Raw genomic sequence first — 18,523 nt, 5'->3', positions numbered from 1 at the left:
GGCCCTGTGTTCCCCCTCGAGATGTCCACACTTGCCGCTCAGCAGCATGAGCTAAAGTTTGAGCATCACCACAATTTTATTTTCCTATCTAAGCTCCAACTTTAGCACAGACTAAAAGATGTGGGAAATGATCCCCCAGGGACTCCCAAGCACAGGGTCCAGACCAGCAGTGCCCAGCTGAACCGCCACCATGCTTCCAGATGCCAGGACAAAGCTCTCAGCATCATTAAAAGATTCAGCCCCTGCTGGGAGGAGAAATGCCACAAAATTTACCTTTGAGTGGATATTCCAGGAAGTCTCCACTTCAGGACAGGGTGGGTATAGCCACTGCCTCACCCCAGGCTTTCAGCAGTGGGGTGTGTAGCACTTACCATTGCCAAAGTACAGTTTTAAATGTTTTCTAATTCACAGCTCTGGTCCTGTCTGCACAGCCGCTCCTGAGCACTGGAGTCAGCATCTCTCAGTAGAGCTGTCTCTCGGTGGAGACATGGGGTTTGAAATCCATTAGCACTGAAGAACATCGCAGCCACCAGTGACCGCAGGCATACAGGAGGCCAGCAGATATACCCGAGGGGAGGCGAGGAGAAAGGCAGCGTCCAGCTCCCAAGCACACTGTGGGCCTTCGGCTGCTTCTCTGTGTGCAGAACTGCATGTCCACCCATGTCTGACTTGCAGGATGGGCTCTAATGATGCCTTCCTTCAGGCAAGCAGGAGACTCGGAGCAAGCAAGACACCATGGAGTGAGGAAGTCTAAGGCTGGGAGAGAGTGTCCATTAAGGCTGGTGCAGGACAGAAGAAATTTCACCCACTGGTCTCATCTCAGGAGAGGCACTTCCGCCACACAAGGAGCAGGTCCGCCCTCAAGAGCCATACATGGTCCTTGGGCTGCATGATGCCAGCGCTGACGTGTGATCTCAGGGGAATGACACTTGCTTCATGAGGGAAAGTGACAAATCTCACGGCTGGTGACACCACATTTATTGACCCACAAACACAAACCCTCGCTGAAGGGCCACGCTGCCTTGCTTCATCTTGTCAGGATGCGTTGCCTTTGAGGAGCCCTCTGCTCCCAAGTGATTCTCATGTTCTCGTCTTCATCTTTGCAAGTACAATAACAAGCCTCCCAGAAGAAGCAAACAGCTACAGAAACAGTTTCTGCTCCAAACTGGAAACAGCTGGTGCTTTGCCCAGCACTGGTACCGGGCCCACCACTGTACGACACCAGTACGAGGCGCAGAGCTAGATGTTTCTCCCCTGTGTAATTTAGGCAAGGAGTAAAAGCAACCTCAAGCGGGGCCCGGGGGCTCGTTGCTCTTCCACCCTCTCCATCCCCAAAGCAGCAGCGTGGTGCCAAAATACACTGCTGCTGTTGGCAGATGGCTGCGCTCCCCAGAGCAAAGGAAGAAGGCAGAGCTCTGCTTTCCCGGAGGAAGGCAGCCAGCAAAGCCTCTCCCTTGCATAAGGACACACTTCCCAGGACATGCTGATGGGGCTCAAGCTGCCCAGCCCTTCTGGTTTTCTTTCTGAAACCTCTAATGGGCAATGTGGCGCCGTCACCTGAAGTCCAAGTTGTACGCTCTGCTCAAAACTAGTGTGTAACAGGCAGAACAAACAGGGAAAGTGCTCTCCCTTCAGAGACACTCATGCCAAACCTTTCACAAAAGCCGTTTTTTTTTTTTTTCCCCTCTTGTAGCAATTCCCTGCTTCAACTAAAGCGATGAAATCCAAAAGGGGAAAGCAAACGAACAGCTGGTTTGGAAAGCAAGAGCAGAAAGGGAGATTTATTCCAGGCTGTAGGTAATGCATCATACGAGCTGAAGGAATATTTTCTGTGCCTCTTGGGCAATATTTGAGTTTTAGGGCCTGAGGAGCTAGGCAGCATTCGCAGGCACTTAGTGTTTCCAGGATCTTGGCAGCCACATGGAACGTTTTCCTCCAGAGATTTGCAAGCACTTTGCAACTATACATTACTTAACCCGCCAGTCCTCCTCTACAGTGAGATTTCCCTTTCCCTCCACTGTGCCTGTGCTAGGGGCAGGGGAAACTGAGGCACGTCGAGGCTGTCAGCCTGCAGCAGGGCTGAGGTCGGGGAGCTGCACACCATCCAGCTCCCCTTTCCATCACAAAACCACCCTTCCCTTTCCACACGTGACCCACAGTGACAGCGTTTCCCTCCATCGGGCACTGCCCACCCCGTCCCGGAGGAAGGCATGGGCTGCTCAGCTCAGAGAGCCTCTGCCCCAGCCCTCAGTGCCACAGAGCAGAGAAACAGAGAGCCAGTGTGCTTAAAAGTCTGAGCAGGCAGGCAGGAGTCGGGGGGGGGGGCAAGCAGATTAGCAGCCATATCCAATTCTCTGCACGTGTGACAAGGCAGCGGAACACAGCCAGGTTGGGAAAGAGAGAGAAGGGGCATTTTAATCGGTCACATGGAGGGAAACACAGAAGATGCTGGACTTCTGTCAAGTGCCAGCAGGTTATTAACCTATTAGCCAATGGAGACAGGGGAAAAAATCACTACAGGCTCCCGGGAATCCAGTTATAACGAGACTGCAACGATCCTGGATGCTTTGATAATCAACAAAGCATCTCAGCCTCTTGCTGAGATCAGCAAATGGCTCAGGGACCGTTTTAGCTTTGCTGGTCCCTTGACGGCCCTGGCTGGCCAGGGTCCTGGCTGCAGAGCTGCTGGCAGACCCTTTTTAGGGTGGGAGTTCTCTGGTCATTGCTTACAGGGCTCCCGACGGTGACCCCCCCGGGACCTCAGTGCCCTGTGTTTCAGGGTAGAGGTGGCGGGATGGAGGTGGTGCTCGCCTGATGGCCTGAGCCTGGCTGGGACAAGGTTGGGAGTGAGTTTGTGATCCCCTCCCGAGCTCTGCCCATTGGCACAGAGATCCAGCCAGGCACATCACCGCTCGCAGGGAGCCGTGCAGATCTCCAGCGCCCCGCCGTCCCTCTGCTTCCTTGTGCGAGCCGACCTGCCGGGATAACGTCAGATAACTGCCTGTGACTTCTTCACTAGAGGGCTGAGGGCAGCAAGAACTCACTGCCAGCAGAGAAGCAGCCCTGGGCAAAAGCCTGCAAGGAGAGGCAGGGAAGAGGGAGGCACTTGCTGCTAACTGGCCTCCCCACGCTCAGCATCCCCCTGGCTGGTATCACTGAGATGCAACAGGATGACACTGCTGCTCGAAAGCTCATGTGCCCCTGTGAACAAACAGCCTGGAGACATGGCAGGGAAGGTCCTTGGCCACAAGTGCCTCCAGCCCGGTGGCAGGGCCATGGGTGTTTTCCAGCTGGGCAAGCAGAAACAAACCCCATTGTCCACCGGGCAGGCGCAGCTCAGCAAGGGGCACCTGTGGGGCTCCCAGAGGGTGGTGTGGGTGGTGGGGTCCAGCCCAAGCTCCAGCCCCTCTCAGAGAGCTAAAGTGGAGGGCCTGATGCTCCTCTGGGACTGCAGCATCTTTGGGATCGGGGTCATCTCCCAGCTGATAGGCTGGAGGAGACACAAGCCCCTCTGCCCAAGCCACTGCTGAGGGTCTCCTGTCCCCTCCACCTCCTGGGCAATCCTTCCCACAGCAATCCCTCTCCCCACCATCCCCATCCCTCTGCCTCCCTCCCTGCATCCAGCACATCTTCCCTCCCTCTCTGCACCAGTTGCACTGCTGCTACCCTCTCCTCAGCTCTGGCTGCCCATTTGCTCTCTCTTACAAGCATTTACTGCCTAATGACACCAATTAGTTGCAGAATTGCTGGGTGGCTAGTTATTGAGTGACAGCCGTGCAGCCACTGGCCAAGGATGAAATATTAGCCCAGGAGCAGGCAGTTTTCACTTGCCAGGGGCTGAGCCAAGACCTTGCTAAACTCAAGACCCACAGTGTGGGTACCCATCTGTACTGGAGGAGCCAGAGTTAACCCCTGGCATGGCAGTGGGAAGGGAACGCCCTGCAGCATTCAGAAATGGCAGCCCCAGGGCATGGGCCACTCGGAGCACCCTGTCATGATCTCACACCGGGTGTCCTTGGCAGAGGACGGAGCTGGCGTGGGCGGACGGAACCACACTATGGTCAAGGTCATCCAGCCCATTGAAGCAGTGCCGGGAGCACATCCCACTCCTTGGCTGGCAGCACCAGCCTCCCACGATGACAGAGCAGGGCCATTGAGGAAGGAGCTGGCTGGCACCCAGCCACTCTCGTAAAATGCCCCAGGGGAGCTGCAGGCAGCTGGGAACCAGGGAACCTGGCAGGAGGAAGGAGGGTGGTAGCCACTGTGTGGTCCTGCTCCCCGTCTCCCTTACCCCCGCAAATTCTATCCACACTCCAATGGAGCCAAGTGCCCAGAGGCTCCCTGGACATCCAAGCACCATCTAAAAGGCAGAAAAAACCTTTCTGGAGGATGGCTGAATCCCAGCCACAAGGCACAGCCTGAAGCCACGGCTCCCCGTGAGCCTTCCCCAGTTGCCTTGGTGGCAGTGGGCAGAACTGTGCTCCAGATCTCGGGGGGTGCAGCCACTCAGATGGGCTCTGCAGCCACCAGCACCATGGGGACCATGGCACATGGCCACATGCAGAGATGAGGGCTCCAAACTCAGTCCCAGGAGCTCTCACAGCCATACTGGCCCTAGTTTGTGCCTGGCCCAACAGTTGCTGGCCGGCGCAGAGGAATTCAGCTCTGTGCAAACGTCTGGCACGGCTGACTAAATCCTGTTTGGAGACTAAGCCCACCCTGTCATGCTTTCCCCCTTGGGCGAATCGGCTGTGGAGCTGTGGCTGAATGCTCCCAAACATCCCCCAGGGACGTCTCTGGGAGAGCCCTTTCCCACAGCTTCCAACAGTGCCAGCCGTTCATCATTTCCCCTCCTTGCCAGTCATGCTTCCGTGGGTTCCCAAGCTGAAATGTGTGCCCCAGGCCACGCAGCGGAGCGCAACCATGACACATCAAAAGAAGGGCAGGCTGAACCCATGACCAGCAGCCTGGCCACTGGGTATCACACTTCCTTCCTCAGCCCCTTTGCAAAGCTGAACATCCACCCCTGGACAGAGGATGTGCTAAGACGCCTAGGAAGAAGGTAACACTCAGGAGGGAAGGTCCTGTGCCCCCCACGAGTGGGGCTGGGGAACACTGCTGGGAGTCTAAAGTGCCCCCCCCCCGCCCCTCCTGCTGCTGGGGGGGGGCCCGGCAGAGTTTGGCTCTCCCGGAAGGGACCACCGGCTTCTGGCCCCTGACCGCCCTCGCTGCAAAGCTGTCTGACCCCGAGTGGGGCTTTGCCGTGGGTTCTGCTATGGACTGTGCCGGGGAACCCCCGGCGCAGCGGCAGAGCACCCACAAACTCATCACCGGGAGGCGGGCGGGTGCTGCCCCCTGCTGGCTCAGCCCGGCGCAGCACCCCACCCCCCCCACACACCTTGCGGCGGGCACGGGTGGCGGCGGCCCCCGGGTGGGCGTCCGGCTGCTGTGGGCCCCCTCCCGTGACCGGGAAGCACGGGGAGCCCACGGGGAAGGGCTTAGCCGGCCTGTAGGCTTAAGTGGCTCCGCGGCATGCGGGGGCCGGGGGGTGAGAAAGCAGAAGCGGGGAACACAGCAGCGGTGTGCTCCAAAAGCAGGGAGCTGAGGGCTGGTGGGAGAGGGTCTGGCCTTTCTGAGCTGGGAAGCATCCTGAGCCACCATCCCGGGCAGGGGGCTAGGGAGAGGCAAGCAAGGGACTGAACGCTGGGTCCCTGGTGGCCCCTAGGCCTACCACGAGGATGAGGAGTCAGTGTGCTGGAGCAGGGAGACGGGGCCATCGCCAGCACCGGGAGCTCTGTGGCCGAAGTGGGACCAAGCATCCCAAAGTGTGGGCAGCAATTCGGAGGGCTTGGCATGTGTGCTGTGCTAACCCATGGCTGTGCTGCGGAGGAGGGCTGGGGATGAGTGAGGGTCAGGAAATCTGGGGGGGTAAGCAGGGAATGTCCAAGGGCAGGAGCTCCAGCTCTTGGATTGAAGGCGGTGAAAAGGAGCAGGGCAGCATTTGCCTGTAGGTAACATACCATGCAGAAGGGCAGGGATGGTGTGAGGAAGCAGATTTCAGGGTCCTGCTGTCACCCAGGATGGGTCACATGAGGACAGATCACGGTGACAGTCACCCTGAACGTGATACCCGCCCTCTGGGGCTGTGCTTACAGCTCAACTGTAGACCACAGACTAAGGGGCCCTGGCTGGTCCCCTGCGAGCCCTGAGTCTTGCAGGGATGGGATGGGATGGGATGAGACAGGGACAAGCATGAGGCACATCTCCTCAGCATAGCTCACTTCTCAGGAGGCAGCTTGCCTGCTTCTCCCTGCCACCCTGGGCTACAAAGCAGCCAGGAGCATCCTTGTGCCTCTGCCAAGTGCCACAGGGACAAGGCGGGGGGGGGGGGCTCCTGGTGCTTCCTTCCCAGGGGCTCATGGCCTGAGGTTGACCCGACATATCCACCCTCAGCTGATCAGGACTCAGAGACAGTCTCCGGGGAAACGCAGCCTGCTCTGCTAACACTGCGACCCAGACCCAGTAAATCTCCTTTGTGGCCAGCCAGAAGAGAAAAGTCAGCCCTGACAACAGTGATTCTCACGAAGACCCCCTCTTTCTGAGGAGAACCTGCAGGCATCACTTACTCCCTGCTGCCTCCACTCTTCCTGCAAGACCTGCCATCTTCGGTGGGGCCAAGCATGTGGAAAAGCCTCACCTGGCTTTTGCTAGTGTTGTGTCCTGGGATGGCAGTGCTAGGAAGCTTCACAGCAGGGCTGAGCTGCTGCACAGTGCCCGGCAGTGCTGCTGCTGGCCCTGCTTTATAGCCACAGTCATGGAGGTGCTGGGATCCCTGCAAAAAGCCAGGCTTCTCGAGAAGAAAAAGAGCTCCACAAAAGCCTGGCTTCCCAGTAAGCCCCAGAGTGGCTTGATGCTGCCAGTCACTCAGGTCAAGGCTGCCCTGGTCAGGCTGCTGTGCTGCTGCTGCCCACATCCCCTGTCCTGCTGCTCCCGGTGCCACCCAGCTTGCCTTCTGGGATGCTCTGGCCGCTCTTGGCAGGGAGCAGGAGCTCCTTATATGTCTGTGCAGGAGACAGCCAGCGCAGCACAAGCAGGCCAGCAGCACGTGGCCGTGCTCCTCCACCGCATCCTCCATCATCTTTCCTGTATGGGTCTGGAGACCAGGACAGATGAGTTTCATTGTCTCCTGCCACCCAGCCATGCCAGCTTCCCTCGCTCCTTACCTTTCCCCATCCAACGCAGCCCCTACAGAACCGGTTCCCTCCCTGAGGCAGCACCAGGGCACGGGAGGGATAGGAGCAGCAAGCAGCGGCAGGGGCCCTTTTCTCACCTTTTGGGTGAGAGCTTTACTGGAGAGGTAGAGCAGCGCCCTGACCTTGGGAGGCACCGCAGATGTAGGGGGCAAAGGCCACCTGCTGAACCCTGCACTGCCTGTACATTCGTCTCTCTGTCCCCTGCACTCCAGGTCAAGCTCCTGCAAACAAGCCTTGGGCTAAGCCTCGGGCCCCGGGGGCAGCCGGGACCTCTGCACTGGGCCAAATCACACCGAGGGCAGCTGGGGGAATGGCGCCTGGGGAGGAAGGAGCTGGATGCGGAATGGTGCAAGGGCAGAGGGCGGGCTCCCAGTGGTCAGCCTACAAATAGAAAGGGTCATGGGAGAGTGCCCAGCTATAGGGACAAAGGGCCTGCGAGAGGCGGATGGGGCTGCAGAAGAAGCCCCGGCAGGGAGGCGAGGGGTGGCACAGCCCCAGGACCTCCAGGAATAGGGAGGGCTCTCCGGCAGAGTCAGTCCCCTGCAGTGCAGGCACCTGTAGGGCCATACAGGAATATATGGGTCTGGTGGGGCAGGGAGGCAGCCAGCACTCAGGGAAAGCTGGGATTGACACAAGAAGATGACAGGGGCTAGCAGTGGTGGCTGTGACAGTCCTGGGGTGACATCCCCATCGGCAGGGTAACCAAAAACTGTACCCAGTTGGCTGGTACTGGGGTGTGTGTGGCGAGGGTGTTTGCTGCCCCATGGCACTGTCCTGGTGCCTGCCATATGTCCTGGGACAGGTTCCCTGCCCAGCCCCATGGGGAGTCCTGGACAGGGAGGGGAAGGCGGCAGCAGCCAGTACAGGCCGGAGTGCAGCGGTGAGCATGCTGGGGTCAAAGCACTCATCAGACAGCCTGTTGCCCCCCAGCGCCCCAACCTCAGCTGCCCTGCACTGCTACGGGATGGGTGCCAGGGCTTCCCTGGAGTGCAGCCACCACCGCTCCCAGGGTCCCCGCTCTACTCCAGCACCCACCCACTCCTGTGGCCACTGGCACCAGCCCTTAACCCCATGCCCTGTTTACAGCCTACAGCGGCAGTCCCCAGCCCTCCAACCAACACGTCCCAGCCAGCGGGACGCGGTGCAGGGAGCTCCTGCCTGGCCTGGGGTGGCCCGTGGCACAGCCATGCTCCCTTACATGTTTTTTTCCGGAGCTGGCAGGCTCCTTCCCGCGGTGCTGCCGGCTGGCAAGGTAGGATCCCGTACCGTTTGGGCAGAGGGCAGCAATGCCTGCCCGGGGCTCTCCAGGTCCTAGCGCGCTGCCTGCCACGTCAAGGACACAGCACAGACAGGTGCAGGACAGCTCTCAGCCCCAGCCCAGGGCCAGCCCTGCCGCTGCTGGTGCTCCCACCCCTGCCTAACCCTGCCTCACACCCCACTCTGCCCCAGGTGCTCAAATCTGCGAGAGCGATGCTGCTGGGGTCGCCCCGCTGCTGCAGCCCCAGCACAGGGATGCTCCCTGTTCTGGCTTTTCTCACATCTGGTGCCCCTGACCCTGCACCCTCCTGGGGACCCCGCCCCGGGGGGACCCTGCCGCATGAGTTTGCCCAGGCAAGGAGGGCAAGATGCCACCAGCCAGCCCCACCACTGCCGCACCCCCTTTTCACTTCCCTTTGCAGGGGGGCCAGGCTTTGAATCCTCCTTGCAGCCGTGGGACCTGAAAGCCCCAGGTCCTGGTTGGGTTCCCAGACCTCTGTTGTCATCCCCCCCCCCAGGGTGGGGGAGCGAGCTGGTGGGTGATGGCTCCAGGACCTCAGCACAGGCCCCCAGCTGCAGGGTGACCTTGGTGCAGCCAAAATAGGAGGCAAGTCCTTAGCTCGGTGGGGGGGCTCAGAGCAAGAAGACCCCCCTCCCCAGTACCCGGGGGGAACAAGGCACAGCAGGGACAGCACTTGCTCCTCTCACCCTGCCCCCCCCCCGCACTCTGCCCTTACCTCGAGGGCTCAGCTCTCCTGGTGCCAGCTGGTGCTGCGGGCAGCCTCCTCGCTGCCTGGTGCCAAGCGGGGCTGGGGTTTCCTGCGGCAGCAGGACCGGAGCGCGGAGGCTCTGCTGCCCCACAGTCTCTGCAGCCGGAGCGGGTTTCGGAGCCCTGGCGCTGGCTGGGGCCGGCTGAGCACGGCTCCCGCTGGCTCAGCAGGTGGAGGCTGCATGCACGGGTGGATTAGCAGGGGGGGAAGTGGCTTCTGCCATAGGAACTGCAAGCGGGATTCGTCAGCGGGTTGCAGCGGGGCTGAGCGCCAGCGCAGGGAAGGAGAGAGGGGAGGCTGTGGGCGAGCAGCCACCCCGGAGGGGCAGCACAGCCTGTGCGAGGGGGACAACCCTGGGCACCCAGAGTGGTGCTGCAGGTGCCAGCATCGTCCCTGGGATGGGGACACCTCTCTGGTGGCATGTGCCACTCCGCGCTGCTGTGCTGGATTCGGGCCATGTTGGGACACTTGCTAAACCCCCACCCCACCTCAGGTCTGCATCGCCCCCCTGGGGTTGGCAGGGGGGCCCTCAACAGCACCCGCTGTCCCCTCCACCGGGCCCCTCAGCTGCTCAGGAATGAACTGGCGCCTGCCCACCGGCTGCTCTCCTGGTATGCACGGCCGGAGCCGTGAATGCCGTGCCTCAGCCTCCTCCCCAGCCATCTGGGGCTGGCCCCCCACCAGGGCACCCCCCCAGCCCCAGCCACCCTCTCGCCTCTTCCCTTTAAGGCAGCACAAGCGGCCGAGCTTCGGTGCTGGAGGAAAACAGGTGCCGGAGTCAAGAGCAATGGAGCCAAGCAGAGGGTGGGGAGGCTCAGGGGGAGCACAAAAAATGCATCTCCTTCTCCCACCCACATGGCAGCACCCCTCACCGGTATTTCCTCCCACCCCCTCCTTGGGAATACAGAGAAAGCCCCTCTGCAGGTGACATTGGCATGCCCACCTCCACCTCACTGCCTGCCCCCAGCCCTGGGGACACCACGGGGGGGGAAAGAAGGGGTGGCAGAAGCAGCCCTGCGCCCACGTTTCTTCTCTCCCAGCCCTTGCTGCAGAGCTGGGCTGCAGCCAGCACTTCTATTTTAAGCCCCACAGTGCAGATGAGGAGGCGAGGGGTGTGCATGGCCCAGCCTTGCAGCCTGCTGGGGAGAGGCCCTGCTACCCGTGGCCCCAGAAACTTCCCCTTCTTCCCCCAGGGCTGGTACATGCTGGGGGACAGTCTGAGCCAGCTGCTCTTTCCCCTTCCTAGTTATAGGCAGGAACCAGGGCAGCTGAAGCCGGCGTAACCCGGTGAAGTTATTGCAAACTATCTGGGATGCAGGAAGCCCTGGGGGTACAGCCACACTCCCCTGGCCCCCTCCGTGGCACGTAGCATCCGCCTGCTGCGACCTGGGCTGCTGGCCATCCTGTGAGAGAGGAAGGGCAGGCCTGGCAGGGCTGCAGGGCAGGATGATTTGCTCCACAGGCAGCAGCTTCTCTGCCCAGCTGCCACAGCAGGGAAAAGGGGCCCAAGTGGTGCCCTGTGGGATTAGCAGGGCTGGGTGCAGGTACAGAGGACCCATGGGACAAAGCATCCTTGTGAAAGGCACCAGATGGCTCAGGCTTCTCCCCAAGCACGAACGAAACCTGCTGCAGGGCTTCCCCCGAGCCCCTCTCCTCCTGCGCCCACAGGTGCTGCTGGAAGAAGAAGCTCCCAGACTAAGCGTCTGTTTGTTTTTTAATAAAAACAACCACCCTCCCCACCCCCTGCTTGTGCTGTGTGTCAGCGAGTCACCTGGGGAGCTGGCGGCACCCAGGGCGAGCACCCGGCGGTGGGGGGCAGGAGGGGTGCTCAGCGCCGGGCTGAGGCTGGGGGCAGTAGTGGCTGGGGCACGGTGCAGCCCCGGGGCTGGCTGGAGTGGAGCCGCTTGCTGCAGCCTCTCTCCCCCGGGGAGGTGGCGAGTGGTGAGCTGGTGCTGGGAGTGGAGACTGGGCCAGGGTGGCACCCGAGAGGAGGATAAAGGGCAGGCTGGGGCTTTTCTACCCTCTCAGCTGGGTCTCACTCCTTCTTCCCGAAGAACTTCTTGAAGACGGATTTGTTCTTGGGGCGAGAGGGACCGGGGGTCTTCTCCCCCAGCGTGTCCCGCGGGGTCCCTGGCCGGGCCACGAAGGAATGGCAGCGTGCTCGTGGCACGGCTGCCGCTTGCTCCCCGATGTACAGCGTGACTGAGTAGCTGCTCCCAGCCTCCACCGGCTCCTTGGGCACGGCCACAGGAGTGATCTTCTGGTAGGTAGCTGCAAAAGCGAGCAGTCAGGGGGGAGGGAAGGGTACTATTGGCTGAAAACCCCTTGCCAGTCCCCCAGAGCCCTCCCTGAGTGGGGAGCTGCAGCCCAGGGCATAGGGATGTGGGACGGGGTGGGTGCTGGAGCAGCATCGCACCTGCCCTCTGGTGCCTGTGGGGACAGGGACAGTGGTGCCACCTCCTGGCAGTGACAGTGAAACCAGGGCCGTACCTGAGGTGAAGGAATAGGACCTCCTCTTGTTGGCCACCAACCCGTAGTCATCTTCTTGGCAGCTGTTGTCCCATAGCCCGGGGGACCCCCTGGGAGACCGCTGCTGCTCCCTGTGCCCAGACCCACGAACATCCTCTGAAGCAGAATGGAGACATGTCATATGGCAAGGCCACCACAGGACACCTGTGTTAGCCCCAAAGAGTTCGGGGAAACTTGTGTGGTTATCCTAGTATCCCAGAAAGTGAAGGGAGGTAATTGGTCCTTCCCCCACCCCCATTCCTGAGCAAGGGGCCCTGTGACTCCTGGCCCAGACCCCATTGAGTTCAAGACTGACCAACAGCCAGATTCTCCCAGTCAGCTCCCTTGCACCTCTCTGGCCTGGGGAGAGGAGATGGGGGACAGCACAAGCCCAGCCAGGCAGGAAAGTCACCTGCTGCTGCCACAGCCCCATCATCTGGGCCATCCCGACTGCCTAGAGGCCGCTGCAGCCGGGTGTTTGAGCGGGGTAGCACCACGATCTCCTGGCTCTTGGCAGTCATGACCTGATGATGTCCCTGGAGGTTGGAGCTTCCAGGGCTGGGGACCTTGCTGAAACTGCAAAGTAGCAGAGATTTAGCAAACCAGACTGGGCCACCAACACCCTGCTGGAGCAGCACACACCAGCAAGAGAGTTGTAACAAGACCTAGCTGGCCGGCTCCTGGCTACTCACCCTCCAGCACCGCCAGTGCCCTCGACACGCTGTGTCGCCGCCTGGAAGTAATCCACTTCAGGGAAACCTGGGGGCACAGCAAACACCCCAGTGGATGCCGGTGGCACACAGGACCATCCTGCAGAGCCAGCACCAGCTCCAGGTGCCCTGTGTGTTGCATGGCTGGCCTCTCCAACCTCCTGCTGTAGCCCCTGCTCTTGGTCCTGCCAGCCAGCCCAGGATTTCACGGCAGGGCCTCAGCCCCCTTGGGTATGGGTTCAGCAGTGGGAAGACCTCAGTATTACAGATGTCCTTGCCTGGAGGGCAGGGAAGGGGTTTCCAGGCCTCGCAGAGGAGATGGAGGAAGACCAAGGCACAATTATAATTTTCCTGACATTGGGTTTTTGCTGCTGAAGCTGCACTGACGTCAGTCGTGCTATTCCTGATTTATAACTGTGTATGTGGTGTGAAAACAAAGCCTCCAAATCCTGCCTGGCAGAGAACTACCATTCCTGAGGCAGGTTAGGAGGATGCATAAATCAGAGACAACACCCTGCTGCTGCTCTTCTGACACCCCCTGTTCATCAGAGGGCTCCGCGGGGGCTGCACACCCATGGTAACCACATACAGCCGGGCCCCTGCTCTGCCAGCAAGGGCTACTCACCTGAGTTTTGCTGCAGCTTGGAGACCCATTCATTCATGAGGGGCTGGGAGGGGGCCCTCAGGAGGTACTCGGAGCCATCCCGCAGCCTGGAGGGGGGAGAACAAGTCAGGAATGAGACAGACATGGGGTGCCCATACCACAGCCCCTGCCAGCCTGGGAAAGAAGGGAAGCAAGTGAGAAAGAAAGAAGGAAATCCTCATCTAAGCTGTGGATGGAGGTGGCCCTGGCTGGGGGCGTTGATGTGTGTCTGTCTCAGCAGGGACACATTAAGGGAGGGCAGTGGCTATGAGAACCCAGCTGCCTTGGGTTGGGGTGACTCACTGAAGCCTGAAGCAGTTGGTCTTCTTGGTGTACTCGGCATCTGGGGTGCAGATCGCCCCGGAGAGGTTCAGGGGAAGGGCCACCACAGAGCTCTGCAGCACAGAAAAAAGCAAGAGCAATGGTGGGGTTGGCAGGATCTGCCTTCCCCAGCCTCAGTGGTGAGGACAACCCCACTTCCAGCGCCCCCTCCCCCCGGCACTGCCAGCCCCCTCCCATGCCCCCTGGTTCTCCCCCAGCGCACCTTGAGGCTGTCCCTGCGGTCCTGGTAGAAGCACAATGTCTGCCTCATCAGCACGGCGTGGAAGAGGCCCCAGGCCCGGCAGTTGGCCTGTGGGAGACAAGCAAGGGATAGCTGTGATGCCAACAAGTTTGGAAGAAGACAGGCAGTCCCCTGCCACTCAAAATGCTTCCCAGCCCCGGTGGGCTCTGCCCTCCCAGCACAGCCAGCAGCACCCCCATGATAGCACCAGGAGTATCCCTGGCTTTGCTCCCACCCCAAAACTCAGATCCTCCCCCTGCCCCATCCCAGCACCCCAGTCCCAAAGGAGCTCCAAAGCCATGCCCATACCTTCCTCCCTCCTGTCTGCAACACGTGCTTCCTTTCCAGCGTCCCCTCCATCATCTGAAACTCCGTTTTACTGGGAGGAACCTGTAAGGGACAAGGGGTGAGAGAAGCAGCGCTGGGGCCAGCAGTGCCAGCTCAGCCCATGGGTGCACAAGGTCTGTCTGACTCATCCCCAGTGGGCGATGCCAAAGTGACAATGGGACAACAGGAACAATTTTCTGGCCTGGGCTGTTTGTAGGCTTTTGGGGTTAAGTGCTGCCTTACTAAGGCTGAAGGCTGGTGGAGGGATGCTGTGCTGCAGGGAGCCCCAAATTCAGCACCTAGTTCTTCTCCACCCCCCCAGCTGGAACAAAGGGACCACCTGAGTCAGGGAGTCCCCAAACACAGGTCATGTTTGCTGGAGTGGGTAACTCAGCTGTCGCCTGGGGTGTCCCCCAAGCCCCTGCCTGACCCTGAGGGAAAGCCCCCAGCCCTCACCTTGCCACATTCTTTCTCCTCTTCGCCATGCCTCTGCCAATCCCAGGCGGCCGGGCTGTCCAAGGGGGCTGTGGACACCAGCTCCTCTGTGCGGGGGGACACCCCGTGCCTGCTGGGGCTGCCACTGCCACTGTGCCCCACACCAGGGCTCTTCTCTCCTGCTGGGCTGTGGAGGAGCTGGGCAGTGGTGGGAAGGGTGAACTTGGCCACCAGCACGTTGTTTGCTGCTGAGAGGATGAGGGGCCCACTGGTGGTGGCATCTGGGCTGGCCAGGCTGCCTGCCCCGCTCTCCGGCCGGTGGCGGGCATGGCTGCCTGCTGGTGGGCTATGTGCCCGCTGCTTGCTTGCCCCATCCCAGATGGCCTGCAGCTCCTCCTCCTCTTCCTCAAACTGCCTGTGTGCAGGGTGGCAAACCTCCCCAGTGGCCGGCACAGGGCTGGGGGGCTGTGGCGACCCCAGTGCCCACTCAAAGACGGAGAGCTGGGTGGGGGCAGCAGGGGAAGTTGGGGACTCCCCAGGCTGGCCGCTGCCAGCTGGCTGCTGTGTGCGGGCAGTGCCTGGGATGGCTCCTGCCCTGCCTGGGATGCCGGTGGGGGATGGCCTGAGCTCCAGCCGAGTGGCTTCGTGATGCCTGGCCCTGCCGGTGGTGCTGGGACTGCCTTCCTGGGTGGCCAGCTTGTCCCCCTCCCTGCCGACCCGCTCATGCAGCATGCCAACATGGCATGGCTGGCTTGGTCTGAAGTCCAGGAGGTCTTCACTGGCACTGCCAGGACACTGCGGGCTCCAATGCTCCTCCCCAGCATGGTGTGCCCTTTGGCGGCTGTAGCTGGGGTTGAAGCTCACCTCCTCAAACCATGTTCCTCGCTCGCTCTTGGGGGATATCCCCAGCCCCTCGCTGGGCGCCTGGGGACTGTGCTCACCTACATCTGCCTCCTCTTGCCATCTGACCCCATGCATGTCTGTGGGCTCCCATGGCCTCACCCTCCTGCCCTGCCTCTGCTCCTGCCTCTCCACCTCCTCCCCCAGTGCCATGGCCCCTCGGTGGCAACCCAGGACAGCCACGTCCCGGGGCAGCTCCAGGCTAAACACGGAACCCAGGGACAGGTGGGGGCATGTCATTTTCGGGTCAGGTCGGCGGGTGTCCTGGGTGGCCGCCCCACACTCAGCATCGATGTCCCGCACCAGTGGGTTCCTGACATAGAGCAGCAGCTCCCCGAGTTGGGGTCTAGCAGCGGTGGCGGCCGCCGCCCCTAGCCCCCCCTTCCTCCGGCCACACTTCTGAGGCCATGTGTTGCTGGGGCCGTGGTGCTCCTCGGGCGCAGGCTGCAGGGAACTGGCGCCCATGATGCCCTGCAGGGTCAGCAGCCGGGCTTGCTCGGCCCGTGCCCTCTCCCGCCGCTGCAGGCTGTTGAAGAGGGAGCTGGCCCCGGCCTTGGGCAAGGTGTGGGAGGCGGATGGTGTCCTGACGTTGGATGCCGGAGGGCGGCGGACAGCCACAGGTGGCCGCTTCATGTCGGAGGTTTTCCTGGCCTCTGCCTGTGCCTGGGGACACAGAGCAGGAGAGGGGTGACTCCCATGGCCGGAGCCTCCATCACCCTGCGCCGTCCACGCTCTCTCCATGCTGCAGTGGGGCAAACAGGGAGCCGGGGCAGGGAGGGACAGGCAGCTGAAAATGCTTGCCAGTGGCACATGCAGAGCTGGGAGAAGCATGGCTTCACCCCAGCTCCCCAAGGGCTGCTCCCACCTCAGTGCAGGCAGGGAAGAGGCAGGCAGGGTAAACCCTGCCTGTGATGGAGTCCTCCAGATGCAGTGCAGCGGGGGCTGCCTGTGCTATGCAGCTCTCCATCAAGCACCACTGTCCTCCAAGCCATCACTTTTAGGTGGCTATGGAGGCAGCAGTCACTGCTGCCTGTCCCTGCCACCCTTGCATGCCCCCAGGCAGCAGAGCACTTGCAAGGGCAGGGACTGAGCATAGCTCCTTCCCCTTACCCACAGACACCCTCTCCAGCACAGCTGCAGCCCTTCTGGGTTTCTGGGGCCACAAGGATGAAAGCAAAGGGCTTTGCCTGCAGGAGCCAGAGGAGCATCTCTCTGTACTCCTTAGGCTGGAGGGAGGCCATTACCCCCAAAACATCCTGGCAGCCCCTCACCCTGCCTTGATGCACTCCAGCCTCTCTGGCCCACTGCCCTCTCCCTTGGGCTGCCCCACAGGCTACCTGGCCATGGCTGCCCTTGGGGTTCCTTGCACATAGCACTTTATGCCAGGCTTGGAGAATGACTGGATGGAAGCTCCAGCAAAACACTGAGTCCCCAGAAGTGGGGTTACGGGGCCATGCACCCCTGAGCATGCCCCCCAACACATGCACCCTCACATGGCCGCCATCCAGCTCTTCCCGCTTCAGTCAGCTGCAGGAGGGACTGCTGCTGCCCCTCAGCAGTAGGTCGCCTCCTGTGGCCACCAAAACCACTTACCTGGAGGGCCAAACTGCAGCTAGCCCCATCTGAGCCCCCTCCTCACATTCCCCAGCACCCACACTCTGGAGCCCATGGCACTGGGAGGGTTTCCCCTCTCCCAGGGGACCACCGCAAGCAGGGCACAGTGGCATGGCCAGGTGGATCGATAGCAGGCGGGTTCACGCCATGCAGCCATTCTGCCCGGCATGCAGCCTCCCCTCCGGGACGTTACCTCTTCCACCAGCTGGCGAGGTGGCTTTCTCTTTCGCTTTAAACTACCCCAAGCGTTTCCTAAAAGCCCCTGGCAATGCTTCCAAAAGGTTTTACAGCCTGAGGGTTTAGTGGCAGGGAGCTGAGCAGGGGGAGAGAGAGAGACAGAGAGAGTTGAAGGCAGAGTGGGCAAAGAGCCACAGCAGGAGAGCGCAGGTGAAAAGAGGGTGGCAAAAGCTGGTCCTCAGTCCTCGGGCATTGCTTAGCATCAGCACAGCCAAAGGTCCCTCTCCTGAGACAGACACAGCCCTAACAGCTTGGCTGGAAATGGTCTGGGGGAGTCCCAGCACGCTACAAGCCTGCAGCCCTTAAAACCCCCCAGGCTGCATAGGAGCTGCCCTGGTTGCACAGTGGTGGCTGGCCCTGGAACTGGCACTGGGTGCTCACCCATGGTTCTGCTGAAGCCACCTACTGTCCCTCACGTACCGTCTGCAGCGCCTCCTCCCCTGGCCACTCGCCACTGGCCACTGGCTGCACCTTCTTCTTCTCGCCCTTCTTGCCGATGCTGAAGATGAGGTTGACCGTTCCCCCCAGCCCGCTGGGGCCCCGTGGTGGCAGCAGCAGTGTTGAGGTCTCAGCAGGATCCCAGACAACAGCCTCCTCAGGCGGTTCCACATCACAGGGCGTTGAGCTGCTGGGCTCCCCCCAGCTCTGCTCTGCTCCCAATGGGGCATCTGAGAGGGGTGATGCCGGTGGGGAGATGGCCATTCCTGACAGCCCCTGTGGCTCTGATCCTTGCAGGAGCTTGGGGAGGGAGCAGGGCATGAACCCCACTGGGCTGTGGATGCTCTCCAGCGGAGGCTGAGCACACGAGGCACGCTGCTCCTGGGGAACGAGGCAAGAGAGAGAACATGGAGGAAGGGCTGCAGGCGGCAGGCACTTTCTCAGGACAATCTTCCCTTTGCCTTGTCCATACCTCAGAGAATCCCAGGGCACCTCCCTCCCCTACTTCTGCACCACCTGCTCCGTCCAGTGCCCCTGCTACTCTCAGCCTTGAGGCCGGTCTCAGCACAGTTGGGTACTCACTTGGCCAATGGGGGATGTGCCAGAGGGGCTCTCTGGGTCCCGTCTGTCCTCCTGTTTGCTCCCTGTGTCCCGCTGGTGCCTCTGTGCTCGCCAGCGCACCAGCACCCAGCCCAGCATGCTCTGCAGCTCCTCCAAACGCTCCTTTATCTGAAAGGAAAAGAGATGCTGGGCAGCCTGCAAGGATCCCTGGCCCAGGAAGACTGGCCCTACCAGGAGACCTCGCTATGGAGCAGTTCAGGAGGTTTTGGGGAGTGGGATAGGGTCAGTGGCATCACCTCAGGTCTCAA

At 61.1% G+C, this 18,523-nt stretch overlaps 1 protein-coding gene across 2 annotated transcripts; it reads right to left on the bottom strand.

The window, feature by feature from the left end:
* Positions 1-10,977: 10,977 nt before the first annotated feature.
* Positions 10,978-18,029, bottom strand: LOC141479500 (spectrin beta chain, non-erythrocytic 2-like). Of its 2 annotated transcripts, none has more exons than XM_074168709.1 (9): positions 17,637-18,029; positions 14,013-14,093; positions 13,686-13,772; positions 13,445-13,536; positions 13,124-13,209; positions 12,481-12,547; positions 12,201-12,364; positions 11,771-11,905; positions 10,978-11,551 (listed from the first exon to the last, which is right to left on the bottom strand). In XM_074168709.1, the coding sequence occupies exons 1-9, from the start codon at positions 17,973-17,975 to the stop codon at positions 11,316-11,318; spliced, it is 1,287 nt and encodes a 428-aa protein (XP_074024810.1). In that variant the 5' UTR covers positions 17,976-18,029; the 3' UTR covers positions 10,978-11,315. The 2 variants fall into 2 exon arrangements, with proteins under 2 accessions (XP_074024810.1, XP_074024809.1); XM_074168708.1 differs by lacking the exon at positions 17,637-18,029 and adding an exon at positions 14,487-16,022.
* Between the last annotated feature and the right edge of the window lie 494 nt (positions 18,030-18,523).

This window comes from Numenius arquata, chromosome 2 (genome assembly GCF_964106895.1).
Source record: "Numenius arquata chromosome 2, bNumArq3.hap1.1, whole genome shotgun sequence".
Lineage (NCBI taxonomy): Eukaryota > Metazoa > Chordata > Aves > Charadriiformes > Scolopacidae > Numenius > Numenius arquata.
This window is presented reverse-complemented; position numbering and strand designations above follow the sequence as displayed.

Excerpts from the sequence above, each read along its gene's own strand:
- LOC141479500 (XM_074168708.1), bottom strand. The coding sequence starts at position 15,998 with ATGAAGCGGCCACCTGTGGCTGTCCGCCGCCCTCCGGCATCCAACGTC. Across the intron at positions 12,548-13,123 it reads CAAGCTGCAGCAAAACTCAG|GTTTCCCTGAAGTGGATTAC; the intron begins GTGAGTAGCCCT and ends CTGTGCCCCCAG. Across the intron at positions 11,552-11,770 it reads GTCCTATTCCTTCACCTCAG|CTACCTACCAGAAGATCACT; the intron begins GTACGGCCCTGG and ends TCGCTTTTGCAG.